Source organism: Callospermophilus lateralis, unplaced genomic scaffold (genome assembly GCF_048772815.1).
Source record: "Callospermophilus lateralis isolate mCalLat2 unplaced genomic scaffold, mCalLat2.hap1 Scaffold_182, whole genome shotgun sequence".
In the NCBI taxonomy this organism is placed as follows: domain Eukaryota; kingdom Metazoa; phylum Chordata; class Mammalia; order Rodentia; family Sciuridae; genus Callospermophilus; species Callospermophilus lateralis.
In genome coordinates, this window is record NW_027512854.1 from 946,837 (window position 1) to 973,234 (window position 26,398).

The following is a 26,398-nucleotide window of genomic DNA, read 5'->3' on the forward strand; positions in this document are numbered from 1 at the left end:
GGACTTCATACTTTCATTCTCTATTAATCAGCATTATTGCTACTGTTTTAAACTGAAGATATTATTATAAGTTTTTCTTTTTTATATTCAAAGAAGCATACTTACAGATTCGCTAACTATAAATGTTTTGTCTTTGGAGAACATTTCTTCTGAAATAGTTAGTTGGTGGACCTCTGATTCTATTATATCATCAAGATGATCACTGTTTGGTAATAGAACTTCTCCATCTTCTCCTAACTCTTTACTAAGTGGCTTAAATTCTTCTTTAAATTTCATGTCCAATGCATCAGAGGTCTGAAGATCAATTTGATCCTGAGATAATTTCATTTCATTAAAATAATGTTTTTCATTTTGCTGACAGAAAGTAAGTGCTTGTTTTGATGACATAGTATTTTCTTTTCCCTTTGATAGTCTAGATAGTTCAGTTTGTTGAGCAAATGCAACGCTCATTGACACAATGACCTAAAGAAATCAATCAAACAAACAAAAAAGGATTAGATTTATAAATACCAGCTGGATTTAAAAAGTGGGTAATTACTCAAAATTATATGAATTAGAAAAAAGCCTGGCCTCATAGTTTTAAAAACAAAAATAAATCCTCTGATAAAGTGATACAGAGATAGGCTATTTTTCAATAAATTTAACATCAAAGTGTTTTACTGCCTGCCTTTTAAAATAAAACAAGCAAAACTTTTCTAACTATAACATCAATAAATGCTCAGTACAAAAATAAAAAAAAAATAAAAGTCTTTATATTTCTTCCTTCCAAGAAAATTCACTTGGCCATGAGTGATAATGTTCTGTGACAATCCTCCATCAGTATCTATAGTTATTATCTAACATTACAATAATTTATCAGGGTAATACAACTACTTTTTCTCTTCATAACTTTTGCCTCATTTTTAGAATTCCAAACTCCTTCACAAGGTAACTATTTACAATGTAACACATATATAAAAACTTGTGGCATTCTGAAAAATTGTAATTACTATTCTATATCAAGAAAAAATGTTCTTTTCAATGAAAAGCATCGCAAAACATTCTATGAAGCAGCAATTATAGTTGATGCTGTTACACAACTGTTTGATGAACTATATATGAAACTTACAAATAAAAACAAAGTACATACCATCAATAAAATCCATGCTTTTTTTGACAGTTCAAAGATCAAGAAAATCTATAAACCAAGAAAACCTTGCAGATAAACTATAAACTTACCTTAGCTATTTCTTCTTCTAATCTTTCTTGGTATTGTTTTTCCAAAAATTTAACCATATTTGTTTCTTGTTTCATTCCACATTCCTTAGAAAACTAAATTGAAGGGTAAAATATGACAATTTACACTGATTTTATACCATTAATTTTAAGGATGTAGTCAATATTCCAAAAATATCACTATTTTTGGACACTTTCAAATAAAAATAAATTTCAGTTATCTTTTAACTAAAAACATTTAATCTAATAATTCTACGAAATAATTACACTTACTATAAACTTAAAGATGCAAAGAGAGAAATATATTTACATATCTGTAATTATTAGCATAAATTCTAGGGTGGGTTAAGGATACTTAAATATAATTAATAAGACTTATGTATAAATGTATATTTATTTTAAGTAAAATGTTAACAAGTGGCTATGTTTGATAATGAAATCATGAGTAAATTTTCTTCTTGGTATTTATTAAAAGAACACAATTTTCCACATACAAATTATTTTTATCAATTAAAAAAATAAATCTTCTTTTAGAAATGTAGATATACTGTCAACAAGAAAGTATTTGTTTATTTACCAATTATTTGAATTTCATCCAACAGACAATTAATAAGGGATGAGTGTGGCTCATATCTCTTCTTAATATCCAGAATGAGAATGGGCAATAGTCAGTGATTTTAATTTTTACTAGAATTTAGAATTATTTAGTGAAGATGAAGATGCAGTTGGGGGTTTGAAAAAAGTTTTGAATAATACAATGTTGAGGACAGGCAGAGAGTGGTTCAGTGGCAAGCACGGTAAAAAAAGCATTTTTCTATCATTACTTCTGTTGGAAGATGGCCTGATCCATTACTCCAGCGCTAGCACCTTGGATTTTAGGGAATTCTATACACCATTCTGAAGATACCCTCTGCATCCATAAGGGGAAGAAAAGACTATGTTGGCCATTGTACTGAAGCTGATTTGTTACACAGTTCATAAAGAAATGTTACAAAGAAAAAATTTAAACTGTAACAGGGGAGAAAAATTCTCAAATTTAACTTTATCTGTGTTTTTCCTATGCTATGAAAAATATTTCTATAGACATTCTGGATCTTTTACATAAGGTATTATCCTCATGATTTATGCTTAATCTTAGCCAAATATTTACTACATAATTACAAAACTGAAGGCGTAAAATTGATAGTAAGAAAAAGTATCAGTGTACATAACTGTTTAAAAATGAAGATTAAAAATAACATACCTCTATTGCATGATCAATATTCTTTTTTAGACAACTTCCAGGATGTACTACTGATTTCTGTACATCAGATTCTTTAATTACCACTGAATCAACAGAGAAGCTAAATATAAATAAAAAAGTATAAAAAAATTAGTGTTGTGTGTTTTATCAAAAGTTTTTACCATGCATAACGTGTACTGAGGCAGTGGGGAGACAAAAATGATAGTTCCCCAGGGTTACAAGTATTGTAACTTAAAACATTTTTGACTAAGTTTTCCATTTAAAAGTAACAATGAATATTATGTCATTTAATGAATTTCAGTATAAATGTATGATAAAAAGTTTATTATGTAAAAAAACATTTTTAATAAGTTTTTTAAAAGTAACATCTTAGATATGCTTATATAGAAACAGTGTACATAATATAACATACTATATACACTGATACTACACCCTACTTATATACCTAAGATATATAATACATATTATTCATATTACATGGATATCTAAATTACACAGACACAAAACATATAATAATATAGAATAGATTATATTGGATTAAATATATTAAAAGAGCCAGGTACAGTGGTGTGTGCTTGCAACTACAGAAATTTGGGAGGTTGAGGCAGGAGGATCAAAAATTCAGGATGAGCCTTAGCAATTTATGAGACTCTCTTTCAAAAAAAAGGGGGTTGGAAATGCAGGAAGATGGCTGAATAAAGTATTTGCGTCCCTGACAGATCTGTGGAGTGAACCAAGAAAAGCAAAAAGGTCACTTTATTCAACAAGATGGGTGAATGGTCCAGAACTAGGAAGGACTTAACTGGAATTTAATACTGGATACTCAAAACAGATCATGGACTCAAGAGATCTTGTATAATAAAATAAGGGGGAAAGATCCCCAGCTCCAGAGCTGTAAAATAGCTGGAAGTACAAACCAGAATAATCCCTATGTGAATGTAGTAAAGCAATAAAGGAACCCCTATTCCTAGGAAAATAGAGGTGTTTTGCGGTATGGAGGGCTTAAGAGCTCAGAGATACTGCTCAGAAAACAACAAACAAACAACAACAACAACAACAACAAAAAAAACCCAGTAAGCTGTGCTGCACAGCATCTGTGTACAGGAGGGAAGCCACCAGCTTTCTTGGCGGCATGCATGGAGGAAAGCAGAAAGAACCCTTGTGAAGCAGTGGCTGGGGGGGCCTGCAGCTAGGTGAGTCAATTATTGGCAGATCGAAGTCTGGCCCCAAAAATGTGCAAGGCAAACCCATGCTGTGTGATAGAAAGTGTTCCAAAGTGACCAGGAGAAAATCAAGCATGGAGGGACATTTACACAGGAGAATACTGATCAAGGAAACCCACCTGGCTTTCCCCTCCCCATCCAATCAGCTGCTTGCAGTACTGGCTGGAAGAGAAGTGCCTGACTGTGAATTTGAAAGGACAGGCAAAGGAAGAGATCAAGTTTGGAGACCAAATGACCACCAGGGTTCATGGGGTCTGCAGGCAAAGTAGTGGGCTAAGAACAGATTCCTACATCACATGTGTAGAACCTAAAGGAGATTCCCGAGGTATGGTCTTCCAATGTGGACAGACAATTGCTGAGCCTTGGAGGTGTGATGACTTAAAATCTTCAGACCAATAGGCACACAGTGAAGAGATTGGAACGTAGCTAAGCCTACACCTTGGCTCTAGTAGTTCCGCTTCCAGGACTAACACTCTCACCCTAGCAACCCTAACTACCCTGAGGGTAGAGCTAGCATCAAATTCCAGACAACATACCTAACTGCTCAGAAGAGAAGCTGAGAAACTTGAACTGCAATGGAAAAAAGTGTTCAATTTTTCATCCAGATTCCTTTTTTTCTTCTCTCACATGTCTACCATTTTTAAAACCAAGTATTTTTCATGGATCATTTTATTGAGGACTGGGATATCTGAATAGTACATTATTACAGTTTTGTTGTTTACTATTTTCTTTGAAAAAATTATATATATATATATACATATATTCCCCTCTCATTTATCTGTTTCCTTGTATTCTCTTTCTCACTTTTCTCTTGCTAACACCCAACCTCTATTAAGTCCTCCCTTCATTCTTCCTATAATTTTTTAACTTCTATCTTTTCTGATCCTTCCTCATAAACATCACACCCTACATGACTTTTGTTCTCTCTTTGTCCACCAATGGAAACTGTAAACTTTTTTGCAAACTTACTGTTTATATTGTAGACAATAATTGAACACATCATTTCAGTTTAATGGAACAAAACTGTGGATGCCTTAATAGGAGCTATTTGGTTTAAGGCTGTATATTGTTTGTATTGGGTGCAGTTATTATTTGTGTCTTCTTTAAAGGCGAGGTACTAGAAATCTTCAGGGACACTATGAATCTACAGGGTAGACACTGTACTGCTTGAAATCCACACTGCTAGAAGGACAGACATAAGAACAACATGAGAAAACAATGGAACAAAGTGGCCCAAACAAACCAAGATGATCCAATAATTAAACCCATAGACAACACAGTAAAAGAAATGTAGAAAAGGAATTTAGAAAGTACATATTAGACTGACCTGGTACATAAAGAATGATATAGGGAATAAAATCAGAGATAAATTTGAGGAGGTGAAATATCATTGCAGAGGCAGAGATTCTCAGAAAATGACAACAACAACAACAACAACCCCAGAAATCCTCAAAATAAAACAATCAATAAACCAATTAAAAATTCAATGGAAATTATTATCAATAGACTAGACCATTTGGAAGATAGAACCTCAGGCAATGAAGACAAAATATATAATTTTGAAAATAAAGTTGACTACACAGGGAAGATTGTAAGAAACCATGAACAGAACTTCCAAGAATGATGAAATAACAAGAAAAGACCAAATTAAGATTTATCAGAATAGGTGAAGGCATAGAGATATAAACCAAAGGAATGCCCAGTTTTTCAATGAAATAATATGAAAAAATTTCCAAAATCTGAAGAATGAAATGGAAAATCAAATACAAGAGGACCTCAAATGTACAAGATCACAACAGACTCACATCAAGACACATCATAAAAAAAGGTCAAATATAGAAAATAAGGATTGAATTTTAAAGGCTATGAGAGAAAAAATATCAGATTATATATAGAGGGAAACTAATTAGGATCTCACGTGATTTTTCAACTCAGACCCTCAAAGCCAGGAGGTCCTGGAATAATATATACCTAGTTCTGAAGAAGATGGATGCCAACCAAGAATTTTATATCTAACAAAATAAAACTTCAGATTTAAAGATGAAATAAAAACCTTCCATAATAAAGAAAAGTTAAAAGAATTCATAACTAGAAAATCTGTGCTATAAAACATTATCAACAAAATATTCCATGAAGATGGAAAAAAAAGTCAAAATCAACAAAGGGAGGAGCCATACAAAAGGAATAATCAATCAAAGGAGAAATTAATTCAAAGTAAAAAGTAGATATAACCTAAAATGACTGGGAACACAAATCATATCTCAAAAATAATGTTAATGGTCTAAACTAATAAACCCAAAAGACATAGATTGGCAGATTGGATTAAAAAAACAAAACCCAAAAATCTGTTGTCTCCAAGAGACTCACCTCATAAGCAAAGACATCCACAGAGTGAAAATGAAAGGACGGGAAAAAACATATCATTCACATGGACTGAGTAAACAAACAGGGGTTTCTATCCCCATGTCACATAAAGTGTACTTCAAGCCAAAAGTTAATCAGAAGGGACAAAGAAGACATTTCATACTGCTTAAGGGAATTATACATCAACAAGACATAATACGTTAAATATTTATGCCCCAAACAATGGAGCATCTACATATATCAAACATAATTCAATTTCAAGAATTAAATAGACCATAATACAATAATACTGAGTGACTTTAACAAACCTTTCGCACTACTGGATAGATCATCAAACAAAAACTAAACAAAAAAAACTATAGAACTTAATAATATAGTCAATAATTTATACTTAACAGACATATAAAGAGTATTATATCCATCAACGAATACATGTTCTTCTCAGCAGCACACAGACTCTTCTCTAAAATATGCCACAAAGCAACAATTATGAAATAACAAAAGAGATTATACCCTGCATTCTATCAGATCATAATGGAATGAAATTAGAAATCATTGATACAATAAAAAATAAAAACTCCAACACCTAGAAACTAAATAATATGCTATTGACTAACCAATGGATATGAAAAGAAGTCAGGGATGAAATTTTTAAAATACTTACCAGAGATAAATGAGAACTGATACAACTTGTCAAAATCTCTGGGACACTATTAAGCTAAATTCATTAAAAGAATGGAAAGTCAATGAGTAAATGACCTAACATAAGATCTCAAAGCCCTAGAAAAATAAAAACAAATCAACACCAAAAGCAGTAGAAGACAGAATAATTAAAATCAGAGCTGAAATAAATGAAATTGAAATAATCGGAACAATTAAAAAATTAACAAAACAAAAAGTTGTGTCTTTGAAAAAATAAATAAAATTGATAAACTCAATCGTGCTAATGAAGACAGAAAACTCAAATCACTAAAATTCATAATCACAAAAAATATTACAACAGATACTGTTGAAATACAGTAGAGAATCAGAAGCTATTTTGAAAATTTATACTCCAATAAAAATGAAAAATTTAAAGACATCAACAAATTTCTAGAGACAAATGAGCTACCCAAATGGAATTAGGAGGACATACACAATTTAAACAGATCAATTTCAAGCAATAAAATAGAAGAAGTCATCAAAAGCCAACCATTTAAGTAACGCCCAGGATGAAACAGATTCTTACCCAGTACTACAAGACCTTTGATGAATTAATACCAATAAGCCTCAAACTATTTCATGAAACAGAAAAGGAGGGAACTCTTCCAAACTCATTCTATGAAGCTAGTATCACCTGATATCAAAATCAGACAAATTACACATCAAGGAAAGATAACTTCAGACCAATATCCCTAATGAACATAGATGCAAAACTTCTGTATACAATTCTGGCAACTCACATATAAAAACATTAAAAATATAGTTGTTATGGTTTGGTTGTGAAGTATCCCCCAAAAGTTCACATAAGACAATGCAAGAAGATTCAGAAGAGAAATGACTAACCTAATCAGTGAATTAATCCCCGATAGGAATTAAATGAAGTGGCAGGGTATGGCTGGAGGAGATGGGAATTTGGGGGATGGCTATGGAGTACACATTTTTTTATCTGGAGAGTGGAGTCTCTATATGGGGTATATATTTTGTATCTGGAGAGTGAAGTCACTGTCTGTTTCCTGATCACTATGTGAACTCCTTTCCTCTGTCACACTCTTCTTCCAGATGTTCTGCCTTACCTCAAAGCCCAAGGGATGGAGCTGGCCTTCTATGGACTAAGACGTCTAAACACCATGAGTCCTCAAATAACACCATGAGTCCTTTTCCTCTCTTAAAATTGTTCTGGTCAGATCTTTTAGTAACAGAAATAAAAAAGCTGACTAAAACAATAGTGCATCATATTCAAGTGGGATTCAAGGTTGGTTCAACATACAGAAATAAATAAATGTAATTCATCACATCAATAGACTTCAAGAAGAATCATATGATCATTTCAATTGGAGCACAAAAAGCATTTGACAAAATAAAGCACCCTTTAATGTTTAAAACACTAGAAAAACTAGGGATAGTAGAAACAAATCTCAACACTGAAAAAGCTATACATGCTAAACCCAAGACCAAAATCATTCTAAATGGAGAAAAACTGAAGGCATTCCATCTATGAACTGTAGTAAGACAAGAATACCCTTTTTTTTTACCACTTTTATTCGTTATAATCCTGGAAACTAGCCAGAGCAAGTAGACAGAAGAAAGAAATTAAAGGGATACGAATAGAAAAAGAACTCAAATTATTACTATTTGCCGACAATATGATTCTATATTTAGAAGACCTAAAAAATCCACCAGAAAACTTCTAGAATTAATGAATGAAATTCAGCAAAGTAGCAGGATATAAAATTAACAACCATACATCAAATGCATTCCTATATATCAGTGATAAAGCCACTGAAAAAGAAATTAAGAAAACTACCCCATTCACAACAGCATCAAAAAATAAAATAGAATATTTGGAATCAATCTAACAAAAGAGGTGAAAGACCTCTACAGTGAAAACTACAGAAAACTAAAGAAAAAAATTGAAGACCTTAGAAGATGGAAATATCTCCCATGTTCTTGGATAGGCAAAATTAACATTGTCAAAATGGCCATACTACCAAAAGCATTATATAGATTTAATGCAATTCCTATTAAAATTCCAATGACATTCTTTGTAAAACTAGAAAAAGCAATCATGAAATTCATTTGGAAAAAAGAGACCCAGAATAGGCAAAGCAATCCTTAGGAAGAAAAGTGAAGCAAGAGGTATCATAATACCAGAAATTAAATTATACTACAGAGCCATAACAGCAACAACAAAAAACAATGGGAAGACACTGGCACCAAAACAGACACATAGACCAATGATACAGAATAGAAGACATAGAGACAAACCCATATAAATACAGTTATCTCATACTAGACAAAGGTGACAAAAATACTCACTGGAGAAAAGATAGCCTATTCAACAAATGGTGCTGGGAAAACGGAAAATCCACATGAAGCAAAATGAAATTAAACCTCTATCTCTAATCTTGCACAAAACTCAATTCAAAGTGGACCAAGGATTTAGGCACTAGAACAGAGACCATGCATTTAACAGAAGAAAAAGTAGGTCCAAAATCTACCATCTCAGCTTAGGAACTGACCTCCTTAACAAGATTTCTAGAGCACAAGAACTATAAGCAAGAATCAATAAAAAGATTCAAACTAAAATGGTTCTTCACATCAAACAATCAATAACATGAAGAGTGCCTACCGAATGGGAGAAAACGTTTACCACATATACACCTCAAAGCATTAATCCCCAGGATATATAAAAAACTCAAGAAACTTAACACCAGGGGCTGGGGTTGTGGCTCAGTGGTAGAGTGCTTGATGGCATGTGTGAGGGACATAGGGTTTGATTCTCAGCACCACATATAAATAAATTTAAAAAATAAAGATTCATCAACAACTAAAAAAAAAATTAAAAAACAATAAAAACACCAGAAAAACAAACCAATCAATAAATGGGCTAAGGAACTGAACAGACACTTCACAGAAGACATACAATCGATCAACAAATATGTGAAAATACATTCAACATCTCTAGCAATTAGAGAAATGCAAATCAAAACTCCAATGAGATTCTATCTCACTCCAGTTAGAATGGCAACTATCAAGAATATGAGCAACAGGCCTAGGGACATAGCTCACTTGGTAGACTGCTTGCCTCACATGACCAAGGCCCTAGTTCAATACTAAGCACCACAAAAAAAGAAAAAGAAAAAATATGCAACAATAAATGTTGGCAAGCATGTGGGGGTAAAGGTACACTCATACATTGCTGGTGGGACTGCAAATTGATGCGACTACTATAGAAAGCAGCATGGAGATTCCTAAGAAAACGTGGAATGGAACCACCATTTGACCCAGTTATCCCACTCCTAGGTTTATACTCAAAGGGCTTTAAATCAGCATAATACAGTGATGCAGCCACATCATGTTTATAGCAGCTAAATTCACAATAGCTAAAATACGGAACCAACCCAGGTGTCCTTCAACAGATGAATGGATAAAGAAAGTGTGATATATATCTTCCCAATGGAGTTTTACTCAGCCTTAAAGAAGAATGAAATTATGGCATTTGGTGGCAAATGGATGGACCTGGAGAATATCATGCTAAGCTAAATAAGCCAATCCCAAAGAACCAAAGACTGAATATTTTGTCTGATATGCAGATACTAATTCACAATGGGTTGGGGGGGTAGGGAAGAATAAACATATTTTGGATTAGACAAAGCACAATGAGGGGAGGGGAGGGTTATGAGGGAAGAAAGGATAGTAGAATGAATCAGATATTATTATCCCAGGTACATATATGATTACATCACATATTCTACATCATGCACAAGAAAGAATGAGAAGTTATACTTCATTTATGTATGATATGTCAAACTGCATCCTACTGTCTTAGATAACTAGTTAGAAGAAAAAAATCGTTAGAACTAAAAAAAAATAATTAGTTATTGAAACTATATATATATAGAAATAATAGTTCATTAAATTTGATTTGTCTAACATTACCCAACTGGTATGTGGTAGATCTGAACATGAGTTATTTTAAATAAAAACAGTAGTTCTGAAAAAAAAGAAGAGGGGTGAGGATGTGGCTTGGTGGAAAAGAGCCCCTGTATTCAATCCCTGATACAAAAAAAATTATATATATATATATACATAAATGTATATAAACAAATATATATATATATAAATAAAAATACATGTGTGTGCATGTATGTATGTATGTATATATATATATATAAAGATATATCTAAGATGTATTACTGAGTTAAAAAAGCTTGTAAATTCTCACTTGCATTAAAAGCCTGTTTTAACATATATGTCTATATAAATAGGAAAATGTCTGAAAGAATACATATCAAAAGTAACAATGATTGCTTATATTGGAAATGATGTGTGGCAACAGGAAAGGGAAGGTTCTTAACTTACAGTTAGTTTAATTTTAACTTACAATCAGTTTAATTTTAATTTTATCTACCCACATATCTTTTGGTATGTATGTCTGAATTCTGTATCGTTATATAAGCATTCACTACTTTGTAACAATGTTTTCTTAAAATGTCTAATCTTATAACAATAAGGTAAGATTAGTATTTAGAAATCACGTGGATTTAGAATACATCAGTCACTTAAATAGACAAAGATAAGCTTAAATTCCTAGGCTGGGGTTGTGGCTCAGTGGTAAAGTACTTGCCTAGTGTGTATGAGGCACTGGGTTCAATTCTTAGCACTGCATGTAAATAAATAAATAAATAAATAAATAAATAAAATAACAACTAATAAAAATGTTTTTTAAAAAGGCTTAAATTCCTTAATTGAAACCAAACAAAATGGAACAATACTTCCTCTAAATTTATATATATTTGGATACATAAATTACATACATACATTATTTATATACACATATACATGCACACACACAATGATTATAATGTATGCGTACATATAAAACAAATAATTTTAAGAAAAAATGAAGTAGAAAAGTAAGACACAGACTCTTTGGGGACGATTTTAATTTATGTAAGAACATGACATCTATGTAAAGATCCAAAGGAGATGAGGGTGTGGGCATACAAATACCTTGAGAATAATCATTCTAGGTAGAAGAAAAAGCCAATGAATCCCTAAAGCAGAAGCGTACTGATATGTGATATATTTGAGGATCACAGTGGGGATGTATGAGGTTTTTTTTTTAATCTTTTAAAATTGTTTTTAGTTGTCAATGGACCTTTACTTTATTTATTTATATGTGGTGCTGAGAATCAAACCCAGGACCTCACACAAGCCAGGCAAGCGCTTTACCGCTGAGCTCCAACCCCAACCCCATGGGATTATATGGTTTGAGAACAGTAAGTGATAAGAAAGTCAGTAGGAAATGAAAGTCAAAGATGTCATGGTCCTCAGGACTAGTGAGACTGTAAAGAGCAGAAGAGGATTAGAGTAACATGATGTAACTGAAATTATAAAAGCAAAGGTTCTGGCACTTCTGTTGACTATATAGAGAATAGACTGTAAACAGAAGTTGAGTAATCCAGGTGAAACACAAAACAATGGCAGGGACCAGTGGAGCGGTAAGGAGTGGCACAGTTTTGATGTACTTTGAAGGTTAAAAAAAAAACCAAGATTTTTTCATAGAATGGCAGAGAGTTATGACAGAAAGGAGTCATGATGGATGAAGATGGCTACAGAAGGAGCAAATTTTAGAAGATCCTGATCCAAGAAAACATACATAGTGGTAATTGAAGATCATTTCTTCTCTCCTCATAGATCAGGGTTCTATTTGGGACATGATGAATTTGAGCATTAGACAATCAAATGGAATATATTCAAGTCATAGTGGAATGATCATACTTAGACTATTTAAGTATTCACCACATCAACATATCAAAGCCGAGGCATAGAATAAACAAGTAAATGTCTACTACCTGACCTATTTTAATTCAGAAAATAGATTAATAATAACATCTTTATAAAAGTATAAGTAAAATTCCTATAATAAAATGTCTTTGGTTTATACCAACATTTATTTCACACATTTCAAAGATACAAAATTATCTCCTGCTCTTATTTCTTAAAAATGTTACATCCTATCTCTTTGTTAAAGTTATATTTTATTCTTAAAATAATCATTCTAGATGATACTATCATTGTTACTAAGCTACAAATACTGCTGAATGAAGTTTTAAGTAAATAGATACCTTGGGTCCACCGTGGTCTCACTAATGGCTTGAAGCTTCTCCTGTAGAGAATAAATTTCTGCCGTATGATTTTCTTCAGTTTCTTTCAATTGTTTGCGCAAAAAGCATATGAAGTTTTTCTAATTCTTGAATTTGTTCTTCAAGTTGTTTAATTTTTTTGGTATCTTTCAGAGAAGATAACAGGAAGAGAAGACAATACACATTTCAATACAAACTTCTCAGTGAAATAATCATTTTATTTCAATGTATAAAAATATTTATTCTTTGAAAAATGTTTTGAGTGAAACTCAGGTTTTAATTTGACTCATTCTGACTGATGAAAACAAGAAAACAGTGTGATTCAAGATCATTTCTCCTATCCTTATGGTATAGTATTTCTAAATTCAACAATTTTATATCTCTAAAACAATTCAGAAACATGAAACAAAAGAAGTTTTGAAAAGGGACCACAGGAGAGTAGTTAACACCTTTTACTTTCCTCTTTTATTTTTATTTCTTAAAAATGCTGATAATTAATCACTAAACTAACTTTTTTGCCAATTAAATGAGCCATTAGTTAACATGCAATTTGGGAAATAGTGGACAGACTACCTCAAGAAGATATCAATTAAAAAAAAATACAATCTTAAAATATTACTATATTCAAAGAACCCCTGAAGTGAAAAAGCATGGTATTATCTGATATGCTTGAAATTCTATTCTGTTCACCAAAGCAATTCCAATAATAAAACTCCATTCCTAAAAGCAAAAGTGAAGGCCTAGAGATACCTTGAACACAAGAAGTCTAGTTAACTGGCCAAATAATCATGAAAGAAAAACATTAACTGTGACTAATTGTTTATGGTTCATTGTATGATCCCTTAACATTGTTACTTCCTATTATGCCATCTTGGTCTTTTAACTCACTCTCTAGTTTCCCCTGATAACTCATTCTTGTCCTTGACATTCATGCTGATTATAAATCTTTACCTCATAATTAAATTTTTCTCCCAGGTTTCAGACTTCTATTTTCAACTAACTCCTATATATTTTTTCAAAGTCAATAAGTATTCTATTCTTAACTCAATATATTTAAAACTGAATTATTATTTTTTTTCACAAATTGGTTCCTTTCTATGACTAGAACCATACTCTAGTTTCTTAAGCTAGAAACTTGGGTATCATTCTTAATTTCTGCTAACATTAACGACAAACTAGAACCTAACTCTAAGTGTTGAATTTAACTTTCTATCATACTCAATTCAATCTGGCTGGTCTTCCCATCAATAATTTCATCCCTTCCAACTGATCCTAATGGTATCAACTTAAAATAAAAATCTTATTATTGCTCCCACTATTTAAAATCCTGCTGTAGGTCTTATCACCAATAGCATAAAACATAAACATGTTTCATCAGAGTACATAAAACCTTTCCTGATCAAGCTCCTTCCAATCTCTCCAGTTTTATCTAGCTAACACAACTTGAACTCCCAGTTCTCCCAAATGGATGCAATCTTAGATAGAGCTCAATGCTTAAGACTCCATAGCCTTCCCCAAATTTCCAACCCAGTTACTCCTATCCATACCCTCATCCTACTCATCTCCCCAGGAAAGACAAAACTCTTTTTTTCTCCCTCCATTCTTTACATTTCAGAAAATTTCAGTGTATTTTATATATGCTTTCCCAATGGATTATAATTCCCTATGGAAAAATGCCTCGGTAATTTTAGTTTTCTCTAGCACTTGAATGAATATCCAATGATTATATGAACAAATAAGACTAGGGCTTAGATACACAAGTCACCTTCCCCTGTGAGTTCTAAGGACAGAATTATGAAATGGTGGACTCTAAGTGATGCTTCATGGTAATTATAAGTCAGAAACTATTTACCTGTTTGTGTTTTTACATTCTGTAGTTCTAACTGGTATATTTTCTGAAGTTCCTTGATCTTTTCCTCTTGAGTAGAAATAAGCTCCTCTTTAAGATTGCAAAGAGCTTTATCTTTTTCATTTTCCATATATTCACAAACCTGATCCACGTGAGCTGAATAAACCAGTGAAAGGCATATGCACTGAGCTTCCATCTGTAGCCTTAAATCATACTGAAAGTGAATATAAATTAGAAAAATTTAAAATAATTTACTATAAAATAATTTGCTTTTTGCATATACTAAAACAAGAGGAGAAATAAATTATAGTTTAAAACTTCATAAGAGAACCAATGACATTTTTTCTTCATTCTTCATTCAATTATACTTAGATACTTCTTTTTTCAAGGAGAGTAGTATCATTACCTCAATTTTAGAGCAAATTCTGATATTTGGTATAGCTTATGATTTGTCCATATTGGAGAGTCTTTATTCTGACTGTCCGGGAATGCTCCCTACAGGAACAAGTTGTCTCTGCAGGAAACAGCCTAGAGCCTCAACATTTTAGGATATTTAAAGGTGAAAACCACATCCAGATTCACTTGGCAACCAGCAAGCAAGCAAGCAAGAAGTAGTAGAAGCTGAATAAAGCCATTAGCGAAACAATGCAATGTCTTAATCAAATTTTCATCTCATTCATTTCTCCTGGGATTTTTTCATAATCATAATCAAAAGAGAAATGGATCAAAGTGACCCTAGTTGAATACAAATTAAAGAATGGCCACTAACATCTAATCAGTTATTCCCCAGAAAGGTACACTGCCCAAGGAAAGTGGGAACCAAAGAGAACAATTTTACATTGTGTAAGAATTGCTATTCTGTATTGGAAGTAGGCTATGCTAGGCAATTAGTAATGTGGTACAGTGATGGGACTTTCCTATGGGAGAAGCTCTTCTTACGTAATATGGAGTCTCAGGGTAAAATGAAGTCTGTTTGGTCATTGCTTATATAGCCTGGCCTATAACTTTCCCCACTGGTTTTATAGAACTAATCAAATCATTAATTAATCATCATTGGTTTACAGCTACTGTAGTGAGTATGGAGGACCATCAGTTTTACAGAATGTATTTTTTGTTTTATATATCTTATTAAATAAACAGTTAAAGATGCAGGGTCCAATTAAAAACCCTAAGAGGACTAACAGCAATGGATCGGCTACAGCTGTGTAAGAGTAGTTAGCCAAGGAGACCAGGAGAACAAATTTTCATACCAATTTCTCTCATGTTGCTTTGGCTCTTCCTTATCTTTCTTTTTATTTTCGAATAATATTTTATTTTCATGGCACTGGGAATTGAACCCAGGGGTGCTCTCTACCTGTGAGCTACATTTCCAGCCCCTTTTTTTCAATATTTTCATTTTTATGTGGTACTGAGGATTGAACCCAGTGCTTCACATATGTGAGACAAACGCTCTGCCACTGACCCACAATCCCAACCCCAGCCCTCTTTGAGGCAAGGTCTCAACAAGTTGCCAAGGTTGGTCTTAGAACCCTCCTCTGCCTTAGCCTCCCAAATAGCTGGAATTACAGGCATGCACCACCATGCCTGGATTTAAAATACTATTTTAAATATGGAAAAATGCAAGCAATAAACTCAAAACCCAAATTAACAAGTACTATAACATTTTCTCTATTTTTTTCATTCCCTGTACTCCCCATAAACTTCTATGTTCTCATCACTCCTTTCTCACAGGCAACAATAATCATAGTTTGGTACAAATCCAGTCCAATTCTTACATTATCACTTCTCATTACAATACATTTTGCATTCTCAATGCACTGTATATTTTGTTTTTTTATGGACTTACACAAATGATATTAATTTTACAAATTTATTTTCTCATTCTCTGGTATTATTTTATGTAGGTAACGGGGGTTTAATGTCCAGTACCACAAACAAACAAAAAATAAACAGCATGTAGGCAACAGGTTAATTCATTTTAACTGTGGTATTATGACTATACCAAAATTTGTCCATTTCCTTTCAGGAGATAAATTGGTTTATTCCTAATTTTTGGATAAATGTGCTAATTTCTTTCTAACTAGTGGTTCTCAAATGTAACATGCATCAGAATCACTTGGAATGCTTATTAAAACAGGTTACTTTAGGAACCTAACCCCATCCCCACAGTTTCTGATTCAGGAGAGGTCAAAGAGCTTTGAATTCTAACCCGTTACCAAGTAATGCTGTGCTTCTGGTCAGGAACCCCACTTTGAGAACTACTTAGAAATATAACTGCTAGGTCACAGATAGTGCATTTTTAACTGTGCTAGATTTGATCAAATTATTTTTATATAACAGTACTAATTTACAATGCTACCAGAAGGTTGAGTACTTATATACTCACATCCTCACCATTCTTTATATCAGACTAACTTCACCAACCTAAATGGGTATAAAATATTATTTTATTTTTACACTGAATAGTAAGGTTGAAAGAATATTTTCATGTTTATTAGATACTTTGATCTCCTATTCAGGCACATGTCTTTCACATCTTTTGCCCATTATTATTTTGTTTTTGGACCTCTTGTTACATTAATTTTTCTTTCTATATTCTTGATAGCTTTTGTTTGCAACTTACATTCATGGCAAATATCTAGTCCCAGTCCTCAAATCTGTTTTACATTATTGTTTTTAAAAGATAGAATAAAAATTTTAAATCTTTTCCCATGCTTTGTCTTTATTAAAAGTTTTCCCTATCTTAAGATTCTATTTTCTTCTTATGTGTACATTTTTAACCAACCTGATTTTTTTTCCCTAAAGCGACAATGATCTAGTTCCCTAACTTCTAACCTCTAGTATCAAAAATCAATTGTGCTCAAAAAAATTTTGTTTTTTATCCTCCCAAACAATTTTGAATACTCTAAGCTTCTTCTGCTATTTTGGTTTATTTTTTGATTTCCTCTGTCTCTGCTCAAATATCATCTCACCAAAGTAGTCTTCCTTGACCTACCCTATGCAAAAAAAGCCCTACACTTAGGGAGATCTTATTCTTCTTATCATACTGTAATTTTATTTATAGCACTTAAGACCACCAGAAATATTTGTCTGTATTTTCTAATGTTCATTTAAACCCTAAAAAGTAAACTTTATTCTTCCTTGACCATTTTTATTCACTGTTAAATTATGAATGACTTGAACAGTGCCTGGAATGTAGTAGAGATTCACTAAGTGATTCATTGATTTGTAGGGCCTTCTTGCTAAATTTTTACAAGATACAGATCTGTTCTGGGCTTTTCATTATATTCTACTGATCTACTTAACCATCCTGGCATTAAACCATATTGTTTATAATGATTTTGTAATAAGTTTTGATAACAAATACATACTTTTTAAGATTGTCTTGAGTATTCTTGGCTATTTACTCTTCTATGTCAATTTTAGAATCAGTATTCCACATTCATTAAGAAACCTTATTGTAATTTTGACTAGAATTATTAATTAGGAGAGAACTGATATTTTTCTTTGTATCTTTCCATTATGGATATGATATGTATTAGCACACAGTCAGGTCTTTGTGTCCTTCAATATTTTATAATTTTCTTAACAAAAACTCAAAACATCTTATTATCTTGGGTTTAAAGTTTTGCCTGATCTGTTCATATTTTTTCTCATTTCCTATTCTTGTCATATTACAAGAACTGGAGAAGCATTCACTAAGAACTACAAAACCATGTTGCAATAGTAATGTTGACAATGGGTATGTATCCTAGTCCTATACTTGATTCTAATGGAAATGCTTCTAAATTTCACCATCAGAAATATAATCTGTCAACATTTTGATGAAAATCAGCATCATGACTAGAAAATTTCCCTGCTAATCCTGATTTCCTAAAGCTTTTTTTTTTAACTTATAAATGGGTTGTCAAATTTTTTATGTATTTTTTTCTGATATGCACTAAAATAATCATGGATTTTGTATTGCTACATAAAAATGTAGAGATTACAGTCACAGATTTTTTTTTCAAATGTTTAACTATTTGTCCACTCTTGGTATAACTTGCTAATATTTTATTTGGAATTTCTGCAACTACACTTACAAGTTAGATTACTCTACAATTTTATTTTCTTTACAATTCCTATCAGGACTTCATATTAATATTGGCCTTCTAAGGTGAACTGGGTGGTTTTTCTTTCTTCAGTTTTTCTTCTTTCCTTTCTTTTTCCATTCTCTCTTTAATCCTACTTTAGTGAACAATTACACTTTTGTTCTTGGAGAGTTAATAAGAATTACTTGTAAAACGGTCTTAAGTCTAGCATTTTGGTTTGAGATGAGGCAAAAGGGAAAACTTCTGACCACTACTTCAACTCTTTAATGATTACTGACTTATTCATTTCTATTTAATGGTTATTTGAACTTATTCATTTCTATTTGCATTAGTTCTGGTAGTTTATATTCTTCCAGAACACCATCTAGAGTTTGCTTATATTTTCAAATCTATTGGCAGAGATTATTTGTAGCATTATTTATGACTTTTAAAATTTCTTGTGGTACCTGTACTTATGTCCTTATTTCATTCTTGATTTTGCTTATGTGTTTTTCCCCCCTTGGTCATATTTTCGGAGATCTAATACCTGTAAATAATCTTTTCAAATAATAAACCTCCAAAGTTCTTGAAAAATTTTCCCACTTGTTTATTACAAGTTCTCTTATTTTTGCTCTTTATTTCCTTCCTTCTACTTCCTTTGAATGTAGATATTCTTGACACTTTTCTATGCTGTTGAATACTTAACTCAGTTCAATATCTCATTTATTAAATTGATAATATTTAAACCTAAAAATTATTTTTTACATATCATGTTACATACGTTCTACTTTTTAAAAAAAAAAATATTCATGTCTCTCCTTGTGCATTTACTCTTCCAGATGAACTATAAACCAATTAAGTCAAATTTCTGTAACTTTTTAAGTTGGATAAATCTAGAGATAACTGACATTCTATAATATAAAAAATTGCCCACTCAGAAATGAGACTTTTCCTTTATTCAAATATTTTTCATTAAAGTATTCTAATTTTATTTATATTGGTCTTACATATTTTTGGCTAATTTTGACATTTATTTTACATTAGGTTTTTTGGTTTATTTGCTTAGATTATTTTTCTCAATTTCTTAATTACACCTGTGAATTATCTACTTCTATTTATGCCATGTATCTTTTTATCTTTGGAATGGTTAGGGCTTATAGAACAATACTAAATAGCAAGTGACAAAAGCTATTCTGATTTTCATTCTAACATGAAGGCCTATCCTGATTCACAGCTGATTCTTGATAAAGCGGCTTTGTTTATTTCCCCTATTCACCCCTCATTCATCCATTCGTAAAACATTATTAACTGCTGATCATGTGCAAAACATTATTCTAGGTACTAGGGATATAGTAGCTGTCTATATAGCCTATATAGTAGTGTCTCTTCACTCACAGAACTGATATTATGGTTTCTCTTGAGGTTTCTAAGCTCCAGTAGATGTTTCTAAGTTCAGTATCTCTTCCAATACCAATAATTACCTCCAATTTTAAACACACACACTTGAATTTATGGCTTCTCTCAGCATCAATAACTAGCCAATATCTATGATGTTCCTGCCACTCTTTATTCCTTGCACCCCAATGTTGAAAAGACTCTTTGATAATCTGGAATTATACTCCAAAACTATTCATTTCTTTCTTTTCAGTTTAAAAATTATTTTTTTCTTTTTCTTTTTTCTTTTTTGGTACTGGGGATTGAACTCAGGGCACTCGACCACTGAACCACATCTCATCCTTATTTTGTATTTTATTTAGAGAGAGGGTCTCACTGAGTTGCTTACTCCCACACTGTTGCTGAGGATGGCTTTGAACTCACTAGCATCCTGCCTCAGCCTCCCTCAGCTGGGATTATAGGCATTTTCCACTGCAGCTGGCCAGTTAAAAATTCTTAACAGCCACATTTATTTTGGTTTCAGTGAGATATATCTGCTCTAATTACTAAGTTTAATACTGAAAGTAGGAGTATTTTGTTGCCTCTGCAGTATTTCAGACAAGTAAACAGTATCACTATGTAAGTCACCGCTCAATTTCTTCTGTGAGCGTCCCTCCACCTGCATACATACCTTACTCCCCCCTCTGTATCAATGATGGGGTTTATTTTAGTAATGATAAATGGGAGCAATTTACAGACTTGCTTTTCTTCACTTTGTTTAGTTAATTTAAAGGAGAGAGTATCTAAATACCATTGCAAGTATCTTCAATACAGAAACAAAATTCCTATTAAGAAAATTTCACCAATTTGACAAATGTGCTTCAAATTCAGGTCTTCTTCGAATAATGCTTTTTAATAAAATTTAAATTATGTCTGACATTTTTTAGGAGTAATTACCACCATTTATAGTTTTAAAAACAATTTGCAATATTTAACATAGCAATAGTAGTTAAGCAATTTGAATTTCTTGGGTCTATTCAAGTTATTAAAAACGTAAAGTATGACCACATTTGAAAAGATCATCAACATGAACATGTCATTAGAAATAAAAACTGAAAACTTTCCGATTACTTCCTATTGTACTTAGGGATAAAAATCTAAACTTACAAAGTCTATAAGGCTCCCTATGATTGAGTTTCTTCCTTCTTCAAACTCTTCTCAAACTCAACTACATAGGCCTTTAATTCGGTTCCTCAAATTTACTCATGGTACAACTGCTCTAATTTCCATAATGCAGCCTCTTCCCTCTCATTCGAATCTCAGTTCAAGTGTTAATTCCTCCAAGCTCCAGACCACCACCCACCTCCACCCATCATTCTCAATTTCTTTTGTGAGCTTCCCTGTTTTATTTTATCACAATACCATGTTTTATTTCTTCATAGACTGTTAACAATATTTCTGTCTTATTTTCTCATTTATTACCTGTCTTCCTCACTGAAATATATACTCCTTAACTTCTTCTCTCTTTCAACACTAAACTCTTATATCTGCAAAAGATATTTGTTACCTAAGTTTTAGAAACACATAAGTTTATTTAGCAGGCTACAGTTGTGGCTCAGTGGTAGAGAGCTTGACTAGCATGTGTGAAGCACTGGGTTAACTCCTCAGCACCATATTATAAATAAATAAAATAAAGGTAAAATGTCCATCTACAGCTAAAAGATGTTTTTAATTATAAAAAGTTTATTTAGCATTATCATACTGAAGATACACATCAGACTTTTCTATTATTTCTAATATGAATAGCTGACATAAAAGGAAATAACCTATTATTTTATGTGTTTTACTTCTTTAGCTGTCCAGAGAATTAATACTATTTTTTTCCTCCTCAGGTATAAGACTCAAAAAACTCTAGGGCTTAAGTGTTTTTCTTGCACAAAGGAAAAAGAATTTATAACTATTGAACAACTGCATAAGGTACTAAAAAATTCAAGAGTTTGTTTACAATTGTGGAACCTTGAAAAAGACCAGTATGAAATAAAAACTCTAAAAGTCTTTGAAATTGCAACAAAATACTAAGTTATAAAATCAATAACTTTTGTAAAGTTGAGATTCTAAACAATATTATTTAAACTATTGTCTTTATAAAGAAAATATTGCTTTATTTTCTGAGCAGAATACATAATAGATTAGCTAAAAGAAAAACAGTTTAAGAAAAAAATAAGAAAATTAAATGATAAATGATAGATCCAAATGAGAATTACATGATTCACTTTCATTTTCTTTTATAAATTTTGTTTTAATAAGGTGAAAACTCTTTTTAGCATGAAATGTACATTTTCACTGTGCTATACCATATGTAAATAAGTAAACATACCTGTTCTGATTTAAGTACATAAAGTTCCTGATGGAGTTTATCATTTTCACTTGATTGATCTGTCCCAGGTGGGGACTCATTTGTTACTGATGGTGAAAATAACTGTTCTTGCTTGCTTTCTCTTCTAATAGCCACATTTTCAAAAGAAATTTTCTCTTCCACTACTGTTTTTGATTCTTCTCCAAAATCTTCACCTACATTAGATAATGATCCTTGAGAATCCTTGTTTATAGTAGTTACTATTCCATCTTGTAAAGAACTTAAATGAACATCACACATGTTTATATTTTCTGCTCTATGATGGTTAATTAGGAGTTCTGGCTCTTGACATTTCAATAGAATTTTCTCTTTTTCTTGCTTTAAAGATTTGACTTCTTCACTGAGAAAATTAACCTCACCATGTTTCTGTTTTAATTGTTCAGAGAGATCAGACAGTTTCTCTGACAATTCTAGCTTTTCTCGATTGGTTACCTCAAGATTTTCCATAAGTTCTGTTGTATCTTTCTCAACAACTTCAAAGATTTCTAATGCCTCTGTGACAAAAGCTTTGTCAGTATCAAGCATGACACTTTTCACTTTGATTGTAATTGGATTTATTCTTTGTAAATGAAGCTCTTCATTAAGTGCTTTAAGTTTACTTTTATACTCTAATTCTTGTTTGTTTTTACTGTCTTCTAAATCATCTTTTACCTTGAGAAGGCAAGTATACTCCTCCTGTAACTTTTGATAGTTAACTTCAAAATTTTTTTCAGCAAATGAAAATGTACTTCTTTGCTTTTCAATTTCTTCATTTAGCTGAATACACTGTTGCTTGAGGGCCTCATTCTCTTTTGTAAGCATTTCCATTTCTTTTTGCCAGCTGCAATCTTTGGATATGGACTTGCTGGAGTCAATGAAAATCAATTTTTCTTCTTGTTCAGCAGGAACATAAATTTTCAACATGTCCTCAAAAGCTTTTTTCTCATTTTTAAGAATGTTATTTTCTGCTTCAAGTTGTGAAAACTTTTCTTTAAGGTCATCCTCTTTTTCCTTTATTTGTTTCTCCAATAATTCAATTTTAAGTTGTAATTCCTGAACTTCTAGTTCAAGCGTACCTTTTTCTTTTTTTTCTTGTCTTAATATTTCGATTTCCTCTTGGAGTTCATGCATCTGAAGGGTCATTTCTTCTGATTTTGAATCCATGATGGACTTCTGTAAATCTTGTAGTTTTGAAATTTCCAAAACCAACTGATTCTGCTTAGTAATCAAATTGTCTTTTTCAAATTGCATTGTTTCCATCTTTTGACTCATTAAATTTTGTAAGCCATCTATCTGCTGTTTATAGTGAATGCCTAAGCTATCTTCAAGTTTTTCAATATTTATTTGATGTTCAACTTCTAAATCATCTTTAAGTTTCGAAAGTTCTTCTTCATGACTAAATAGGAGCTGTGTTCTCAGCCTCTCTAATTCAGCTTCTTGTGATTCAGCCATTCTGTCTAATACAGCATTTTTTTCTTTTTCCAACATTTCAAGTTTTATCTTGTAATTTGTAACTTTTGCTTCGTGTTTTAATTCTAGTTCTTTCCTAGATTCAGATGCCAGAACAATCTCAGCTTTTAAAGCTTCCACTGTACTAAGGGACTTACGTGCTTCATTCAGTTGACTTTCTTGTTCAGCTATTATCATTCTAGCTCTCTGAATTTGGTCCCTAAAAAAGTTCAATTCTTCAAAAAGGTCATCAAGTTGTCTCTGCAGAGTAGATTTTTCTCCTGAAACTATTCCTAGTTCCTCTTGGAGTTTTTCCTTTTGCGCATTAGTATCTTGTAATTTCACATTCAGTTCATTTATTGCCACGTTCATTAACTTTATTTGATCTTCATTAATTGTAATATTTAAATGTGATTTTAAAACACTCTCAATTTCTTCCTTATGTTGTGCTTTAAGTTCCTCTATCTGTGACATGTGTTGCTTTATTAACTCTTGTTTCATCTGTACTATCTGTTGCCCATACATTTCATCCATCTCTGCTCGGAGTTGTTCTAATCTTTTCTGCATTTCTTGTTCCACCATTCTCTGTACCACATCAGATTCAAACTGGCTATCTGTGTAATGATGTCTTTTCTGAAGGTCTTCAACTGTACCCATTAATTGTTTTATTTCTTCAGAATATTGTCTTTGTTTTTGCTTAGAATTAGCCAGCTCTAATTTCATACTTGCAATTTGTTCTTGTAATTCTCTCATTAATTTTTCAGTGGCTGTGACTTGATCCTTTAGCTCAAGATTCTTTTTTTCTTCTTCTATTATTCTTATATTTAATGCCTGGATGATTGCCTCCTTTTCTTGTAATTCTTTTTTATTTGACTTTTCTACTTCATCTTGTTCCTTTAGAAAGAAAAGAAAATGAAAATATAAGAATGACATTTTTAGGTTCTGGCAACTTCTTATGGGTGTCTCCTTTTTATAAAATTCTATAAAAAGCAACTGTTGGGCCTGCCCCCCCACCCCCGTTTTTCCCAGTACAAGGAGACCTAGGACTTATCTACCTGACAGTACATATGAGCAAAAAATATAACAGTTTTACCCTTCTTGGGAAGAAATTTCTCTTACATTGTGCTGTGATTAAATATTTAAATTTAAAAATGCAATCTAATTTGCCTAGCATGTGTGAGGCCTTGGGTTTGATCTCTAGCACTACCAAAAAAAGCAAAACAAAACAAAAACCAGTCTGACTAAAATATCTATATAAACTATCACATTTTTATTTTTCTTATTAACTGGTCAATATTCTAAATATAAGTATTTCTGATGGCTAGTTATAGAACTACATACTATCTAGACACTCTCAGAAGACACAAAAATATAAAAATCGGTCCTCCCCTGGATTCTCAGAAGAAACAAAAAATAAATAAATACCGGTCCTCCCCTGGATTCTAGTGATTTGAAGGTATTTCATGGACAAGTGCTATAAAATGAGAACAACAACAAGAACTAAAGTGGATTCCTTTAAGTCTTCCTTAACTTCATTCCTGGGGTTTTAAGTGAATCAGAAATTTAGGGATATGCAATGCTTAAGTGACTGAACATCAAGTGACATCTAAGACCACTACTGTATATTTACAGCATACCAACTTGGGCTTAGACCCACAGTTCAAACAGAAAGATAAAAGACCATCAGATAATTTTCCCCAGTTCCTATCTCGGGACTCAATTTTGGAACTGAAGATTAGGCTAAGACAAGACATATTAATGCATATTCATTAAACAGTTAAGAGCTGTAGTCCCAAAGCCAAGGAAATAAGTGAAATACATATAACTGATGAAAATATAGGTAAGGAAGTAAAGTTATCTTAAGGAGACATGAGTCCTTGCCAAACAGGACTTCTAGGCGCCTTGAATGAATGTACTAAGAAAATGTAGGCATTGATCAATTGAGTATAGTTCTTGGAAGAAGACCAACGCACCGTCAACCTTTGAGAAGTCTGATCCCTCTCGAAAAACCATACTGAATGCAGAAAACAATGTTGGGAGTTACAGCAAGGAGCATTTAAGAAGTTTAGTCTACAGACATGAACATTACTATTCTGAGATGGATGTAACAGGTTATTTCAACCTCATGCCACTGAACATCTGATTCCTCCAACACCCTTTCATCTAATACTTAATAAACAACTTTTTAGATTATTACCTGGCTTTTAAAATTCATCTGTCCATAGAAAGAATATAAAATCCAATGAGCTTAAAATCTGAAGTTTGTGATAATTATTTCTCATTTTAAATTCACAGTCTTATATTTAGACTTAAACATTAACCTCTTGAACTAATTCACCTCTGATATAGCTCAAGAAAAAAATAA

The 26,398-nt window shown here is 32.2% G+C and overlaps 1 protein-coding gene across 1 annotated transcript in view; it reads right to left on the reverse strand.

Moving 5' to 3' along the window:
* Positions 1-26,398, reverse strand: part of LOC143388799 (A-kinase anchor protein 9-like) — a 51,098-nt gene that overhangs the window by 4,184 nt on the left and 20,516 nt on the right. Inside the window, 7 exon segments of the mRNA XM_077108172.1 lie at positions 106-462; positions 1,219-1,311; positions 2,459-2,558; positions 12,879-12,988; positions 12,990-13,054; positions 14,749-14,959; positions 22,567-24,927. Coding sequence (XP_076964287.1) covers positions 106-462; positions 1,219-1,311; positions 2,459-2,558; positions 12,879-12,988; positions 12,990-13,054; positions 14,749-14,959; positions 22,567-24,927 — 3,297 coding nt within the window.